Consider the following 17346-nt stretch of genomic DNA (forward strand, 5'->3'; position numbering starts at 1 on the left):
TTTGAGTCCAGCTAAGTCTGAATATGGAAAACCCAACTGCATCTAAAAGCAGTGCAGGACATCCACTGAAAACAGTTTGGGTTTTCTGTTATCTCTTTATGAATAAATGAAAACATTATAGGAGAAGTTGCTCTTTATCCTTTGTGCAAACACACCGGTTGTGATGGTTACACTTAGCAGAGGGTGGATTTTGTGAGCCTGTTAGTATTTCCATTTGCTGGTTCAGTCATACATTTTCCTGCCAAAATGGCAGGCTTTGCTAGGCCTACAGGCTAATTTAACTTCAGTAGGTCATCCGGTTAAAGCTAAGAGCAGAATTTATGCATTTGTATTAAATAAAAGCTTTATACTTTTTTTTAAAGATTGTGTTTATATTGGCCTTTAATAATTGGGCCAGATTCTTGGCCGAGGTAATAATTTAACTGAATTCTTAGGCATGATATTTCAGCAGATAATTTGATGACAACATTATCATTTTTATAGCTATAATGTAATGTATGTTACACGTAGAGCTGTATCTATAGCTAATGCACATAATGTATCTATAATAAGCATAAGTATAATGTAAGTATGCATCTGAATGCACACACTGTTTTCAGTTTGGGATAGCCATCATTTGCAATTAGTTAACACCCTAGACTGAGAATGGTGAATGTGTTTATGTGCCACCACAGAATAATCACAAAATATTTATTATACAGCAATTATTCTACATAAATATATGTTGTATTTACGGGACAGAGCAGAAAGCCACAGAAGGGGCTGTGACACGAGAGTTCTACAATGACATTCAAAGTGGTTGGAATACTCCTAGCAGCTTTTAGGGCATTTTGTCCAGCAGGGTGTAGACGAACTAAGTTTATCTGTGTGATGGTTGGTTTGCAAGTTTTTGGGGTAAATGATCCAATGAAAGCAGAGTGGATGTATTTTATCTGCACACTGAAATTCTATTGGCAAAAATGCTGCAAAGACAGTTTATATTTTTGTCACACTGTAAAAAGCAACTAACAACCCATGGAGAATTTGGGAAAATGTCCTATTTACGTTCCGTCCTATTTATACGGCCTGTTTTTGCATACAAAGGAGGTCTCTGTTTCTGCAGGGTTTGTCAGCACCTGCTAGTTATTCCCCACCAGCATCCATAGCCCTCTGTGGCACCACATTTCGCTTCCACATGCAAAGAGTTTTGCGACGTATGTACATCAGGTACCTGGCGATTTTGTCTGTACAGGACATGGTGATGAGCTGCTCTCCCAGCAACACGCCGTCCCACGTCTGAGCTGTGTTATGACACCGGACAGGTATGGTTCCTTCTCCAGACTCAATCTTTGTGCGGAGGTGTCCACGGTATTTTCTCACTATGTGCTTGCTGCTGTTCACTGGGCAAAATAAACACAAGAATGGCAACAATTAAATTTTTTTTTAGAAAGAACCTGAGGGGCTGTGTTGATGCCATAACTTGCATTTGCAGAACCACCTCTAGAGGTCCTTTAAATTGGATGCAAAATGAGATGAAATTATAGCCCAAGAAAGCAGCACAGTGGAGAAAAGTATGCGCTCCCTAGCATGGCTGCCTTTTCACGTCAATCAAAACTTTCACATAGCGCACACTGAGCTCACATTCCCATTCTCTTATATATTTTAAAAGAACAGAGATGCTCTGTTGTTTAAAGAAACCGTACAGTTTCTTATTTTTAGCCCATGCTTATAGGATTGAGCTGTGTCAGGGGAATATCTGAAAAACCTTGGTTAAACAAGTGTCATCAAAGACTCATCTGCGTGGCACAGTCCAGTACCATGCTCTACTGTGATACTCAGTGGCATTTTCTGAATAATTTCAGAACTGAGGTTTTGGTTTGTTATCACAAAGATTCACTGAAAATTCTCAAACCCTGAAGTTTTATATCTGGATCAAAACCAAATCAAAACTTGCTAGCTATTAATTACTTGCTTAAATTCCCTCTATAGTCTCCATGAAGTCAGGTATCCTCCTGCCTTGTGTCATACTGATATCTTTTATGTAATTGCCATCCGTCTCTTCAGTGATATTGTATATTTGAGTGCGAGGCAGCAGCTGCCTTTGGGGTGGCCCAGGGCAAGCAGCTAACACACTTCTGCACTGCAATGAACTTAACTGAGTCCTGCAGATAAGCAGTAAGTGCAGAAGATAATGTCATTTCTAAAGTACTTCACCTTCATGTTTATGAAAAGAGAAAAACTGAAGTTCATTATCGAAATCACTCATACCCTCTTTATACTGCTGCTGTACTTTGGTATTTTGGTTGTAAAAGCACAGCAAGGAACAGCAAGGAAATCCTTTGGGACTGCTTACTGTCTTCCCCTCCCAGTTTCACCGGAGGCCACCTTCTCTGTGAAGCAGACCTTTCCTAGTCTCTCTCTAGCCCAAAGGAAAATAATGAGAGTACAGGATAGCCTCTGCTTTCAAGGAAAAGGAGTGCTGCTTCTACAGACATGAGACTTTTGCCCATATTTCCATCTGTCCTGTGTATTTTTCCAAGACGTGCCCCTCAGCCAGACCAGAAGGTTTCTGCTTGTGAAGGTGATGCTCCTCAGCCCTCGGCAGGCTGTGGGGCTGCCTGCATTCCTGGCACTGAGTGACGCCGGGGTGTCACAGGTTGTGGGGCTGATGGAACCTCTGGCCACCAGCAGCTGGCTGTGCGCACAGTCCCCAGCCACCCGCTCTTTCCCTCTGTCACTTTTTTACCATCTTTGCTTTGTACGACCGTTGTCTGTGCTGCAAGCTCTGGTGGAAGCAATTGATTGACTTTGGCTGCTGCCAATGGATGGTTTACAAAAAGGGAATGGAAAAATAAATCGCTTCAGCCCATTGGGATTAGCACCGGCAGCGAACACATGTAGAACAGCAGAGTGAGCTGTGACCTGCCAGCAGACGGGCGGCTGAGCCCCCACTGATTGTTGCCTCTTCGCTTCCTTCGCGCTCTTTTAAAATTTCAGATGGGGATGTGTGTGCCAGCAATGGACTGGACCAGATACCAGTTGGATTGGTTGGCCATGGTGAAAACTGATTCCCACCCAAACCCAGGCTCCATCACAGCCTAAATGTTTGCAAATACTCTAAGGCTTGTTTGTGTTGCTACAGGATCTGAGCAGGGAAGAGCGGTCATTGCACTGCCATCCCCATCAGCAGCCGTGCCCTGGTGGGGTATGTGGGGGTCCTTGTGCCAGTGGTCACAGAGCACCTCACAAACTGAGACACTGCAGTAACCACCAGACGTATTGTGGCTTCTCAAGCTTCAGTTCTGAGGAAAACTGGTAAGAGGCAACGGACAAATAAAAATTTCAATAAGCAAAAATGCCAAAGACTCAGAAATGTCTCAGATCCCTCTCCCCTGTAATTACTGGGCTATGCCAACACTGTTGGGAAACCATTTTCACGGCCATGTGTGCTGATCCTTTGTATATCCCTCTTGTCTGGGATGCCTCCTGCAGTATCATTCAGAGGATGCTCTCTGGATGGGATTAGCTATCTGGGAACTGGTCCATATTTTTCTTGGGACTCTGTAGGGAAACTAATTTTTAAAAAACTTCAAGCAGTGGTGAGCAGCATTTTTTATTATTAAACTACAGAGTCATGGGAAAGGTACCATGAAATTTGGACAACAAAAGGAGAAAGTGATCACTTCTGCTTAGTAAACACACCTAGCTGAGCAGCAGCGAGAACCTTATAGCAAAACCATTTTGTCTTAGTCTGCACACACTGAGAACTGATGGCACAGCAGAGCTAGACCTCTGCCAGGGAAGCAGTGAAGAGTGACTCAAGACACTATTGCTGTTTTGGCTGGTAGAAAGTTTGACTTTAAGCAAATCAGTTCTCTGTTCCTAAGGTTTCCCACAGGTATAATGAAGATAATGTTGCTTCCTTCCTCTGCTAATTCGTTTAAAGGTAACTGCTCAAAAACGGTTTATGAAAAGCAGATGCTATCCTTTCAATAAAGATCTACCACAGGAGTCCACCTGCAGGAAACCCCCCATGAGAAAATGAATTTTTAGTGTTTCTTTCTCCATCTTTTTTTTTTTTCTTAGAGAAGTATTTTGTTTTGCTACACCTTTCCCCATTTCCCATCTCTTTCTACATTCCTCTTGCTTTCTCAGTTCCCATTCTGACTGTCCCCTACAGGTGTATTGGTCTTCTAGTTTGCTCTCTTTTTCAGACACTTCACCAGGTTGATATGCCTATATTTTTCATAAGGCACATGTAACCGCTAAAGAATTTTAGTGACTGCATGACAAGATGTGCAGCCCATCATTTATATGACTTTGATTTCACTACATAAATATTACCTAGCAAGGGGCAAAGTATCCCACAATATGCTGACAGAGATAAGGAGCCAGTTCAGGGAAAGAAAAAGCAGCAGCCCTGCAAAGAACTGTTGAGCACTAAGGGAATTTAATGCATAGGCCAACAATTTGCAGGGAGAGGGGTCTGAAACATTTCTGTGAGTTTGAGGGGGTCCGCTTATTTGATTTCTTGTCTATTTGATCTTAATTTCCCTCAGGACCGAAGGAAGTACAAAGGCCAAAGTACTCCGCGTCTGGTTGTTATTACAGCATCTCAGCCCTGGCCTGCAAGTACAAGAAACCGAATAATAAAGTTTTTAAAAGCATTTAGGAAGTGTGTGCAAGTGCAGAGATCATCTCAGTTTCCAAATGCTCATATTAACTCAGGCCACGTGTCAAACTTTGCTCCCCATAATGTGCGTTCTACCCAGGGTGCAGCCAAGCAGACAGCATTAGCTGATAGGATTCAGGCAGCTGTGGCCAGTGTATGCTCACCCTGGGATACACTTCCACAGCACTGATAAGGGGTTTTAGCTGCTCAACTGCTATTAAATTCAATGGATAGGGTGTGACTAAAGCCCTGCGCTGTACTGCCTGTCTCAGGCTGCTCACATTGCTGGGACAGCCGGCACACATGCTCCAGAAGATGATCTATAGCATTTATAGAAAATACTAATAACCCAAAGCTCTGAATACTTTCAGATTGCCAATGACTAAATAAATCCGGATCCGCAATTGAAAGGCACTTAGTTCTTTTTTAGTGTGTCTTTAAGTAGTGCAGGATGATATAAATATTGAATAAAGGAAAAAATGAGGCTCCGTGTGTTTTGCACTGAAGCTGCAGACAGACTCTGGCACATAAGCTGCTTGCCGGCAGTAAAAAATGCAGTCCACTTGCTGGCACAGCTTGCTACGGATCGTTTTAAAGCAGACTCAGAAAAATACTTATGTATGCAACTTAGAGCCCCAAACTACAGCCTACTGCTGTTCTGCTGTTCAGTATGATCAAAGCATCAGTGACTATAAGCATTTCTGATCTTTGCTGTGCTGGTTCTCCAACTGCTTAATCTCAACTAATTGCAGGGGAGAAGGCGTCTGAGGATGCCACTTCAACCAGAACAAAATGTCAATTCAAACTGGAATTGGAAAGGACAAATTTAAAAATCATTTGGAGTAGATTTATGATGTGTGCTACACTCAGATGTGGAAATTACTCCTGAGAGTTCCTAAGATAAAAAGGTGCTGGATTATTAATTATTGGATTAGAAATTTACACAGGTGCCTTGTATTTAAAATCAGTGAAACCCACTGATTTTAAGGCTCACCCCTTATTTTCACATTTTCTCCAGGACTAGTTCTGGCTCAAATGTTAATGAAAAAAGCCACTCCATATTTATTATTTAGTTGAAGAGTGAAGAGGAAATGGACGGTGATTAAACAGAATCACACGAGTAAGGCTCTGTCTGAAATTTTGCATGACTGCCTCAGAGGTTCATTTTCTATTTCCCTGCTTCAGTGGAGGCAGTTCTCTCCTCAGGAAGGTAGAAATAAACCAGCCTATCTTGCATTTTCTTCAGTGCCGGACCCTCCATTCCTCAGTATGGTTTATAAAGCTTCCTTAGAGCTGTTTGAAACAAAGGGGTGGAAAGAGAAGTGCTAACATCCAACTGCCTTTGTATTTCAATGGTTATTAGAGGTGCGCTTTCCTTAAGCAGATGCTGAATAAATGTACAACATTACTATTTCTGGAACTGTTGAAGAGAGCGTCGTGGCATGCTGAATGCTTTGGATATGTCTCCTTTGTTGGGTAGGTTGGTTGGTCAGACAAATCTCTGCTGTGCTGTGCTCTAGGGACCAGCAGAGAGGGAGGCTAAAATGCAGTGGGGCAGCTCTTGAAAATGAGAAACTTTAGGGATCTTCTGAAAGGAGTCTGGATTTAGGAAAAAAGAATGCATCGCCTCACAACTTGCAACACTGAACTGCAGCTTCTGAGGGTAGGATCCATCACAAGGAGGGTAGACAGGTAAAATCAGTGGTTTTGTGTGAGGGTCTACAGAGCTGTCTCTATGGTGAGCGCTGGGATGCATCCTTCCCAGGAGGGAACGCAATCACCTGGCTTGCATGGGTTGAAAGTACATTGAGATGAAACCTTTAAAGTTGAGACTTGGCTTTTGAACACAGGCCAGGAAGCCTATTGCATCTGATGCAGCCCCGGGGGAGATCTACTCACCCCCAGAGCCATGTGGCCACTTACCACCTCGTGGCAGAGTTCAGTTCAGGTCTGGGCTGTGGACCTTATCATTAAGCCCTATATACAGGTGTAAATACTGAATATAATACTTTACCTGAGAATGTTACAAAACCTGGGACGTCTGTAATTTATGGAACTGAAATTAACATTTGAAATTGAACTTCTTTACCTTGTCCCTCCTCCCTGTGTCTTTCCTGCCTGAAATCCTGGCTTTGGACAGCAGTCGGGTATACCATGACCTGATCAAAGGCGTTACCTTCTGCATGTTATTCTTTCTCCTCATCGTTAATCTTCAAATAACATGTTTCAGTCTTTCTACTTCTTCCATGGTTTTTCATCTGCCAATTGTTTCAAGTGATGTATGGACAAGGTGTGAAAGCAAAGGCAATTTGCCTGTTCATGGGTTGTCAATATGTGGCATTTAATCCAGAAGAAGTATCAGTATGAGAAAAACTTGAAGTCCAATTCCAAAAGAACAGAAAAGAAATGACTGCATTGTTTGTCCTTTTTTGTCCTTATTTTGTCTTGTCCTTATTTTGTTTGTCCTTATGTTGTCCATAATTACGTAAGAATTTCTGGTTTGAGCTGTGGTGTTAGAGACAGTAACTGTAGGAATGGTGAAAGAACAGTATTCCATCATATTAAAGTTCATCACTGTTTTAATGAAAACTATTCATTTTGATCCATCAAAATGGCTCCATATGTAATCACGAGGGGCCAAATTTGATCTGTTCAGGTGACATAGCACCCTTAAAAAACACTTTTTATTATTTTTGTAGAATAATATGAAATGTGTTGAAAGCTCATCCTAGGGAGAGTTGCTAGAATACCCTTACAAAACTAACTGCTAGAGCAAAGAATGGCACTATAACATGTGAAACCCATTTTGCCACTGGATTAACTTCTAAGTAAGCTCTGATCTCTCAGCAAGCCCTTGGGATGGAAAAAAAAAAAAACATATCTGAGAAACAGATTAAAATATGTACCCTACAAACTGTTTTTCTGTAATGTCTGTCTTTGAGGAATACCTAGCATCAAAATGTGAGTAGTTAAGATTATCTTTTAAAAATTTATTGCCAACAAAGTCATTCACTGTTTCCTCTGAGAGTTATAAATAACTGTTCCAGGCCAGGAAGAATGAGCAGCACTGGGTCAGGCATGGTGGAGATTCTGTCATGCCACCTACAAACCCAGGCTGCAGACTCCAGCCTGCTCTGGAGTACAAATCCATTAGTATGTGGAAGTCAAAAGCACAGCATTTATCTGTGGAATTAAGAGTCTGTGCATGTGGCAATCAAGGAAAGTACAACTCCAACACCTCAAGATTATTATTTTTAATTACTAATTTCTCCTCTCAGCTAAAATCAGATGTGCAACATTGTTGCTTTGGAAGTGCAGCTGCTCCTGCACAGCAAAGTCTGGAAACTGGGCAAAGGGCTGTGCTGGCGCTGTGAATCCCGTGGTGCAGAGAACTTCTGCTCTGCAGCCTTCATGAGCCTTGTCACGAGTCACAGAGGCACATTAGCTGGTCTCCAGCAATGATCAGCTCATCTTTGACAGTGTGGGGAGCTGCTGGTCGTGCCCACCGAGCAAAGCCAGGGCAGTGGCTGGAGGCTGTGTGGGGAGGGCAAGATGTTCCAGCAGCTGGAGGCCAGGGGAGACAAGTTGTTCACCTACATCCCAACCTATGCATCATTGTATCTTATTCCTGTTATTTTTAAATGAAAAATACTTTCTGTTAAAGCTGGGTTTTATCTTTTAAATACGTTTTGTGTGGAAAAATTGTCAACACCACTGGAATTGCCCATTTGGTGACAATTCTCTCCCCTGCCATGTTTTAATCAAAAAGTTTACACAAACATAAAGGGAATGTGTTATTCATCATAACCTTTTCTTTTATCAACAAAACACGGTGTTATTCATATGGCTTTGGGATTTTTGGTTTTGTTTGGAAATTGAAGTCTTCAAGAGTGATTTAAGAAATATGTTGTGAAGGAAGTCAGCAAAATGTGAAAACAAAAAATGAACCCCGTGAGACAGAAGCAATAGTAATCTGTCAATAATATTGACAAATACTCAGCTCCTCTGTGGCTGGTGTGAGTCTAGAGAGGCTGTTGTTCCTGCTGTATCACCAGACACACTCTAGTTCAACTTCAGCTTCTGGAGCTGTAGATAGAAATTACTGAGTAAAGTCCTATGATCTCTGGCTTGAGAAATTCAATGTAGATCATCAGAAAATGGTCCCTGTTGGCCTTAAAAATCTATGGATTGTAGTTAATAACTTATTCTGATTAATGTTATAATAGCGCTTAGAATATATAGTGCTTTCCATTTTAATATCCTACCCTGAACATTAATCATCCTTCTTCAAAGCTGTGACTGCTGGATACCTTTCATTGCCATTTTATGGGTATGGAAATAGAAATGACCAGAGTGAGATGAGTTGCTCAGTGCCAGCTAGAGAAGCTAGCTAGCAGAGTCACGGTCAGGAAGACTTTTTTTGCTCTTACACAGCTATCTTCAGATTTCTCTCTTCACAACACTCAAAGAAGCTCCCCAGGTGTCTAAAAAGTCCCACAGAGATCTGAACTGGACCTGGAGTTGCCTGACAAGCTTGACAAAACTCAGGTCATGAGCTTTACCTGTGACTCCCACTCAGTGGAAGGGTAAATTAGACCAAATCAGATCTGAGTGGGTGTAGTTTTTGCCCACAGAGATTTGTTCCAATTATGGTTTTATATTTTCCACCCAAAATACAAGCCATAATTAGGCATGTATCTCTAACAGGTTATAGGATGTTGGGGGTGGAACTGGGGAAGGCATGTCCAGGAGCATGTGGTTCCTTTGTCCCTGCTGCAGAGGACCTTGGAGAACCTTAGACATCATTCCTTGGGCTGAACAAATTTGCGAACAAACAGCTTTTCTTGCTGAAATTTTCTACTACTGTTCTGAAACCTTCTCAGACATGGCCTTTTGCTGATTAATGTAGCCTTTTTATCACATCTGAACATTGTGTCCAAATGCAGTGTTTTACAAAGCAGCAAAACCCATAACAAAGCAGAATCAATAAATACAGTGCAATGCCCTTTGGCGATTCAAGCATTCTGTTAAAATTAGGATCTGATTATAGCTGTGGAAACCTGTTTTCCTGAATCCTAACAAACACATTTTGCTTTACATGAAAGCTGTTCAAAGCTGTGGCCAATACTGGCTTTGAACAATCCATAGTTTCCAGCATATTCTTTCTCTTTTCCCAGATAGGCACACACTGTGCTGACACATTGTTCTGAAAAAATCTTATTTGCTACTTTGAAACTCCCCCCGAAACAACAAAACACAAATAAGCAAAACCAGCCAAGAATATCACCAGGAGAGGGAACTGGGACATTTTCAATGCATTGTCAAAGCCAAAGAGTTTTCTCGTGATGTATCAGTTCTGACGAAGTTTTCTAACAGAGACTGAAGAAAGGGAGCTGTCTAGCTCAGCTGATAGTGAATTCACTGAAGCCCCGATCCAGGACTCGCGAGATAAAGGTTCAAGTTTTCCTTTGAGTCTAAGTGGCCTTGAATGAAAAAGCTTACCCTGAACTAGGCATGGAAGGAAATGAAAGATGATTTTTTCTACCCCTTGTTACTGTGCTGCTGACCATGAGACATGAAAAATATCGGATGTGATCCCAATTTCACACAAATATTTTATTTTAAACATTTGCCTGACAGGTTTTGATTTCTTTCTAGCCAGTCAGTACTTTGAGACCTGAAAGTTGTCAATGAAGTGAAGGGGTTATTTGCTAGTCAGCTCTAGGAAAACACTAAAAACTTAACTACCCAGCCTGCTGGAGATTAATAAAGAAATATGAAGCAATAGCAAACTTCCACAGGTTGATTAATTGGCACTGAAAGCTTTACAACTTCTAGTGTAGCAAAACAAGAGACTCTTTCAGAGGAGCATTCTGGGGGTCTAGCATGATAACACCAACAATAAAACCATGAATGCTTTCGCAACTCTTCTAAGTCAGGAGATTGCTGGTTTCTCTGCCAGGTTTAGGAGCTAGACCTGACCCTAGGGACTGGCAAAAGGCTTAGCATGGCAGGCTGCGTAGGGCGTTGGACCTCTCCTTTGGACTACAAAAAGCGATGGGATTTCCAGGGGCCAGAACGCACGGACCACATACTTGCAGACCCACTGGCACTGCTGCTCTGAGTGCTGCACTGGGTGGGTCCATCTGAGCATAGGGATGCAACAGCTACTGCTTCTGCAGCTTCTCCCTCAGGTGCCGTTGGAAGGGCTGCAAGCTTCACAGCAAAGGGCTTGGGCCAGTCCCCATCTCTATATGTTCTGGTCCCTCTGACATGACTCTTTCCTCCCTCCTCCATTCTCTCCCTCCCCTGCAGCCCTGGATGAGCAAAGAGTGAGTAGGAGATGCTGGGGGCAGAAAAGCTTCTTGCAGCACTGGAGTTGGCTCAAGCCAGTGTCTGCAGGTCCTGTGTGGGTGCTGTGCATTAGAAGAAGGAGAGGGGCTCCATTCATCCCAAAGCTTTCTGGACTCCCCTCACAGGCTTTATGTTGTTTTTCACCCACTTCCTCTTCAAAGTTGAGCATCACAGACCTCCTCCTGCCTGAACTTTCTTATCCTCACTGTGACCCTCCTGTCCCAGGGTCCCACTGATCCCTCTCAGCCACGCTTCCTTCTCCTGAAATCCCTTTGCTCACCTTCTCCAGAAGAAAAAGGCTCCCCCACCGTCCCAGCATGGACTTATATTGGATGTTGGGAAGAATCTTTGAACTGACTACACGCAGCACCACCTCCACCCCCAGAAAGCCCTGACCTAAATCAGACCAGTGCTCAGACCTGCAGTGCTTGGGGGAACGGAGGACCAATACACCTGGGCTGGGCTCTGCCGTCATCTTTGCCCATCTCAGCCAGCAGCACGCTTCACCTCTGCTCTCAGCCATGGGTGATGTATGTAAGTGATGGAGAGACTTAACCAGAGGTGACAGTCCTGTGACTGTGCTTTCCCTACCGAGTTAACTTGAGTGAAAGCAGCCACACTCTGAAACAGCATTTCAGCAGCCTGGGAGGACTGGGTTAGAAAACAGGGCAATTACATCTAAAACTGATAACTGCACACAGTCCTGAGCAGGGTTGTAAGCTCCGTGACAGACCAGCTTCTAGTTAACTGCAGAAAGTCTTTGCATTTCCTCTGTATTTACTGTGGTAAATCAAGCAGGAAAGGGCCCTTGCTCCAACAGGACTTGATCTCAAAGGAGGCTTACAAAGGGTGCTGTGCTCATGCCATGAACTCAGACTTTGGCTCCACCCCAGTCTAGCCTTAATGAAGTGAAATGACAATTTCTCCTCACCTTCTTTAGTAACCAGTTCCCTAGTCCCTGAAGTAACCCAACAGCCTCATGCTGTGTCTGCAATTCCTGCAGCATCCTTTACGTGACAAAGCAATCTGGGCTGACCACAGTAATTCATCCAGTGCTAGGATTATTTCTCCTGAGGCAGTGTTCAGCACTACAGCCTACAGTGTTTCGTGCATTTTTTTTCTTTCGTGTTACTTTTGGGCATGGCTTTCTATGATAATTTTGTTCTGAGATCCCCCAAGGTATTGTTCTGCTCAGTCATATGAAAAATAGGAAAATAACACACCTTTATGCCAGTTCCACAGACAGGCCATTCATCAGCATAAAATCAACTTTACAACCCAGGAGGAAGCTGCTCCATGCATTGAATAACTACGAGTTTCCAATATGGTTTTCCAAGCTGCAGCAGGCCAGCAGCCGTGACAGGGCAATATGATACCAGGGAGCACTTGTACAATGGAAACAAATAACAGTGTCCAAGCCCAGGGGATGACCTATGATTACCCTCAGTTTTTGTAACAGGGGCAGTATATCAATTCGTTAAGCACCTACGTTTTCTTGTAGTTACAAATATCGAATTCCTTTTTAGATTACTGAGTTATTTAGATGATTCTTCTTGAAATGCTTTCCCCCTTACCATCTACTCACAAGAACAGAATTTGTCCATTTAAAAACCCCATGGGATTGGCAGAAGGAAGGCAGAGAGCTCTTCTCCTTGCATGTCCAATAGTGTTCACCAAAGCCAATGCTTTTGGGAGTGATTCTAGCCCAGCTGCTGCCATAAGCATCTTCATTGTATTTCCATCCTGATACATGCCTGCAGGACACTGAATGAGGAGTTCCGAGGTTGGAAGTCTCTGGACAGCCACGGGAGATCATTACTGTCCGTATCTTGGAGATGGATAGGCTCCTTAGATGGCCTCTGTCTGAGTTGGGCTCTCTCCTGCAAGTCCGCTCAGGGTATGTCTTTCAGGGACTCTGATCTGGGGATTGTATGCTGATACCATCTGGGTCAGCCCCATCTGAACAGAGTGCTGAGTCTCTGGTGTGAGCAGGGCAACCCTTCAAGACAGACCCAGATTTGGCAGTTATCAGAGAGCATTTTATCTGGGAATGGGATGTAAAATCCAGCAGCCAGAGCCACAGGCAAGGAAAGCACAGGTTTGCACACCAAAACCACACTTGAAGTAGAAAGTGCAAACTTGGTTTTCTGGGTAATCTTCAGTTCCCCAGTTTCTTCGAAAACTGGATTGCACATCCCATCCCGTCACCTACCAAGGCAATGATCCAGCTCACGTGGTTACAAGTGGATCCTGTTTAGATGAGAGTTCTGTCAAATGTGTGTGCATGAGAGCTTCAGCACAGCTGTAGGTTAATAGACAAGCAGGAGGAAGACCCCATGTGGAGCAGATGCAATGGTGTGTTTCAGACCTAAAGGGAATGTGGGATAAAACAGGAGCTGGGCTATCAAGAAGTCAATGGTACAAGGCAATACAGCATGTTAGCAAGAGATAGGAAAGCAGCCCAGGGGAGAAGAATGGAGACAAGCCCTGGGGCAGATTCTGTTCGTCTCTTTGGCAGTCTGTGTAGTGAAAAAGAGAGAGTGTATCTCTAGAAGAAAGATGGACAATGAGGTAAAATCCTGCCAGGGAAGGAGGAGTGGGGAAGTGGAGGATTTATTAGCTCCATATTTTAAGCAATTCATTTTGCTTTTCAAGAGACTCTTAAAAAAAAAAAAAGCCAATGAGTCAAGAAGCCCTAAATTAGCTAGGAAGGCACTTCAGCTAGGAAGGCACTTCAGCAGATCAAGGACTTGATTATTTTGTGGTTGGCCCTAGATTCAGGGGAAGGTGTAAAATATGTGACAAATACCACAGGGGTAGCAGCTGCCCCCATGGCTCCACCTCATGAGCTGGAGTGTGTGTGCTGCAATGGGAAAGTATCAGCCCCCTCAAAACCTTCAGGAATCCCAGGTTAATGCGCCCTAAGAAGTCGGGGCATACCTTACTCTGGTGTACACAAAGGGAGAAGGAATCAGAAAAGGAGGTGTTGTCCCAGGCTCCCTGACCTACAGTGCTGATTTGAAACAGGGGCAGAAGCTGAGTATATGAAGGAGCAATTAGAGTCATGAGGACACTGGGAACATGCCGCCTCTTCACTCTATAGCTGTGCGACAGCTTTGTGGGTGACCTTGGAAAATGATGGGAAGAGTCTTGGGAAGGAGTCTGGCCAGAGAGAATGACCCAGGAGAAACCCATAAAAACTCTCACAACTATCTGAAACCCCTCTGGCATTTCCCAGCATCCTGTTGCTGCAACGCCAGGGACCCTGGCTGGTCTCCTCTCCTGCTGTCACCTGCTCCTGCACCTCTCCCCTCACCCTTCTCCCGTACTCTCTTGGATTGTACCTGCCTCTCCCAAAGCTTCATTTTCACTTGAACTTCTCCATAAGCTCTTCCAGCCTCCTGACATATAGGCACCAAAAAAGAGTTAAAACCCCCTCCATGCTCAGAGCAGCCCCGGTCCAGCTAGATTTTGCCTCTCTTAGAGCTGCCCAAGGATGTATCAACAAACAATTTCTGATCCAAGAAAGGCATCATTGCAAATCAAAGTGAGATTTTATCCTTTTGTCCCTAATCTCTTATTACTCTGCATGAACCTGGCATGGGTGCAGGCTCCCTGGACCTGTCCTTTGCATTGCAGCTGTTCATACGAACCGCAGTAAGGTCAGACTTTTACACATGCTGCTAACTTGGTACCCTGCTCTATCCAGTAAGAAATAAACTGGGTTTCAAGTGCCTGCTAGCTTATCTCCTCCCTTACCAGAACAAAGCTCATAAGAAGGAAATGTGAGGCCTCCCTGAGGGTACTGGGAAGACATGGTGGATAATAGGAAATTTTTGGAAAGAGATTTGAGAAGTGGATTTTACTCATTCCCTATATTGATAAAGGCTTATCATACTCCTTCGCAAAACCAGAAACCACATGGCGAGACACAGTTTTTAAATGTTAATGCATCTTTAGAGAATAATCAGTAATGTTTGATGGCTTGCGCTAGCTCTAGGAGAGGCTTCTTTGTTGTTTAAGAAATGAAACAGCATTCATCTGGAGTTTCTTGTCATTACTGGATGAAAGAAAGGTTATTTCTTTAGTAAAGAAAAAAAAAGAAAAGAGAAGATCTGAATGATAAACATCATAAAATACTTATCTTCCCAGATGTCTCTGGGATAATGTAAGCTAAAAGGAAATGCTTATCTCACTGAAGGACAGCTTTTGGCAATATGGCTTTTTACAGAGTGCTAAATTATTTTAAGAACACAGGACAAAGGTAGAGAGACCTGCTTAAAAGAGTGAATTCAAACCAGATGAGGTGCCCCTTGAAGTCCTGCTACTGAGTCACTGTGTAACCTTGGGTAAGCTACACAGCCCTTTCTGCCTCACCTTCTGTGTTGGCGCAATAATTGGTGTAATAACCAACAGGAAAAGTATTTCTGTGACACTGTATGTGTCAGGCATTGCGTGATTATATATATCTTTAAACACAGCTTCCTGGCTGTACTGTTATCTAAAGAAGCGCTGCCTCTACATAGCTGGTAGAGTTATACATAGCTGGTAGAGCCTTTGGTCTCTCATTCTCGAGAATGGACCACATTTTAAAAATAAGTACAGATTTTGGTGCTTCCACTTCTTATGTGAAGTCAGGGGTGCACCAGGAAGCCTGTCTTCTGGAAAGCATGAGGGCCTTTATTCAAGTATAAGGCCTTTTTAGATATCTCTTGATAAACACATAAACTAGGAGGCCAAAAATCACCATTCGTTTTTGATATTCATAGGCACTTCCTTTTTTATTTTTTATTCTGTTTTTCAGATGATGCTATGTCTCCTCATTCTGTAACTCATCAGAAACCTGCCATTTTGCTGTTTGCAATTTGAACATTTACTTCCTTTTCTTCATTGCATAAACCCTGCTGACAGAATGTAGAAATCATGTTGGGTAAGGAAGTGTATTTCCTTCCCCAATGGGTGCATTCTGCTTTCTTGCCCCAGCAAGCTGCTGTTTCACACATGACGAAAAGATTCCAGTTTGGGGAGAATAATACCTAACTGTTAATAAATAACTTGTACAAATAAGAACCGGGACTGAAACTACTCTCTGATGGATTTGCCTGTGTGGAAGTTAGGTCATTGTGTGACCTTGGATGATTAATTTTACATTTCTGTGTCTATGCTTCCTCCTCCATCCATTCTTCTGTCTTGCCTGATTCACATTCAAGGTAGTCAGGGCAAGGACTATTTCTCATTATATGTACATTTAGCAGCCAGCACTATGGGTATTACAGCACTGTAAAATGCATGCATGACTAGGGGCAGAGATCAGAGTGCACCTTGAGCATTGTGCATTGGATCATGTGGTGACAGACACATCTGATAACCAGCCACAGACCTCTCGAGCCCCCTGTCCCTGTTGGGGGCATTCCCTGTGGCTAGGCAGGGGCAAAACTGGTGCAGTGGGAATACAATAAAGACGTGTGTCTGTGATGGCAGGGCAATGACAGGGACATGCAAGTTTAGGGGGGGACAAGATGAGAGTGCTGGGTCATGTGGTGGAGATGGGATGTTTCTTCATGAACAGTAAGTTCTGCAGGTCTCTTTGTGGCACACGCTGGCTCACTGGCTCAAGACCTGAATTGTTTATCCCACTTGCAGGATCACCTCATAAAGGAGAAATCCCTGGAAAACCATGTTTCTGCTTAAATGCTATAGGTACGCACCCAGGGACTCCAAGGCTGGCCTGGTGGACTACATCTAGCCCATCTGCTGTGCAGTGACTACGCAGTTGATTTGACATAGGCAGGATGGCCTGGGAGGGTCTTTCTTAACGTTATTTGCTGCAAGGGCAGGTAGTATCTGAAGACAGTGTGGTCTTCAACCAACACCACAGATGTGTCGTATGGTATCGTATTGTATCATATCGTATCGTATCGTACCATCACCTGCTTCAGACTCCAGCCACTGCAGCCTGGACAGCTCAGGTATAATGTCAATGCAGCCCTTCAACCAGTACGTACTGTCTGAACCCTGATCCTCTGGGTAAGCCTATGGGATTCAGGGATCTCTTTGCTCGTGAGGACCCTTCCCAAGGCATTTGTTTACTGTTGGGGTTGCATTTCCTAGAAGGCAATGTAGGCTATTTGGGACATGTTCCCTAGATGAGCCTTTGAGCCTCAGGCATGCAGAACAGCCTCCCACTGCCTTGCCCAGCTCTGATTTTCCCTGCCCACCTTCCCCCCGTACGTGGGAGCAAGCACCAGTTGCACAGACACGCACACTCTGCACAGTGTGTGCACCAAACAGCCCATGGTGTTCCTGCTCTCAAGTGAAACATTTTCCACAAGCAAAGAAAA

At 43.6% G+C, this 17346-nt stretch overlaps 1 protein-coding gene across 1 annotated transcript in view; it reads right to left on the bottom strand.

The window, feature by feature from the left end:
• ADARB2 (adenosine deaminase RNA specific B2 (inactive)) overlaps positions 1-17346 on the bottom strand; it is a 320370-nt gene that overhangs the window by 22241 nt on the left and 280783 nt on the right. Inside the window, exon 7 of the mRNA XM_027809961.2 lies at positions 1211-1379. Within this exon, the coding sequence (XP_027665762.2) occupies positions 1211-1379 (169 nt within the window). The remainder of the gene's footprint in view (positions 1-1210; positions 1380-17346) is intronic.

The sequence above is a fragment of the Falco cherrug genome, chromosome 4, assembly GCF_023634085.1.
Source record: "Falco cherrug isolate bFalChe1 chromosome 4, bFalChe1.pri, whole genome shotgun sequence".
In the NCBI taxonomy this organism is placed as follows: domain Eukaryota; kingdom Metazoa; phylum Chordata; class Aves; order Falconiformes; family Falconidae; genus Falco; species Falco cherrug.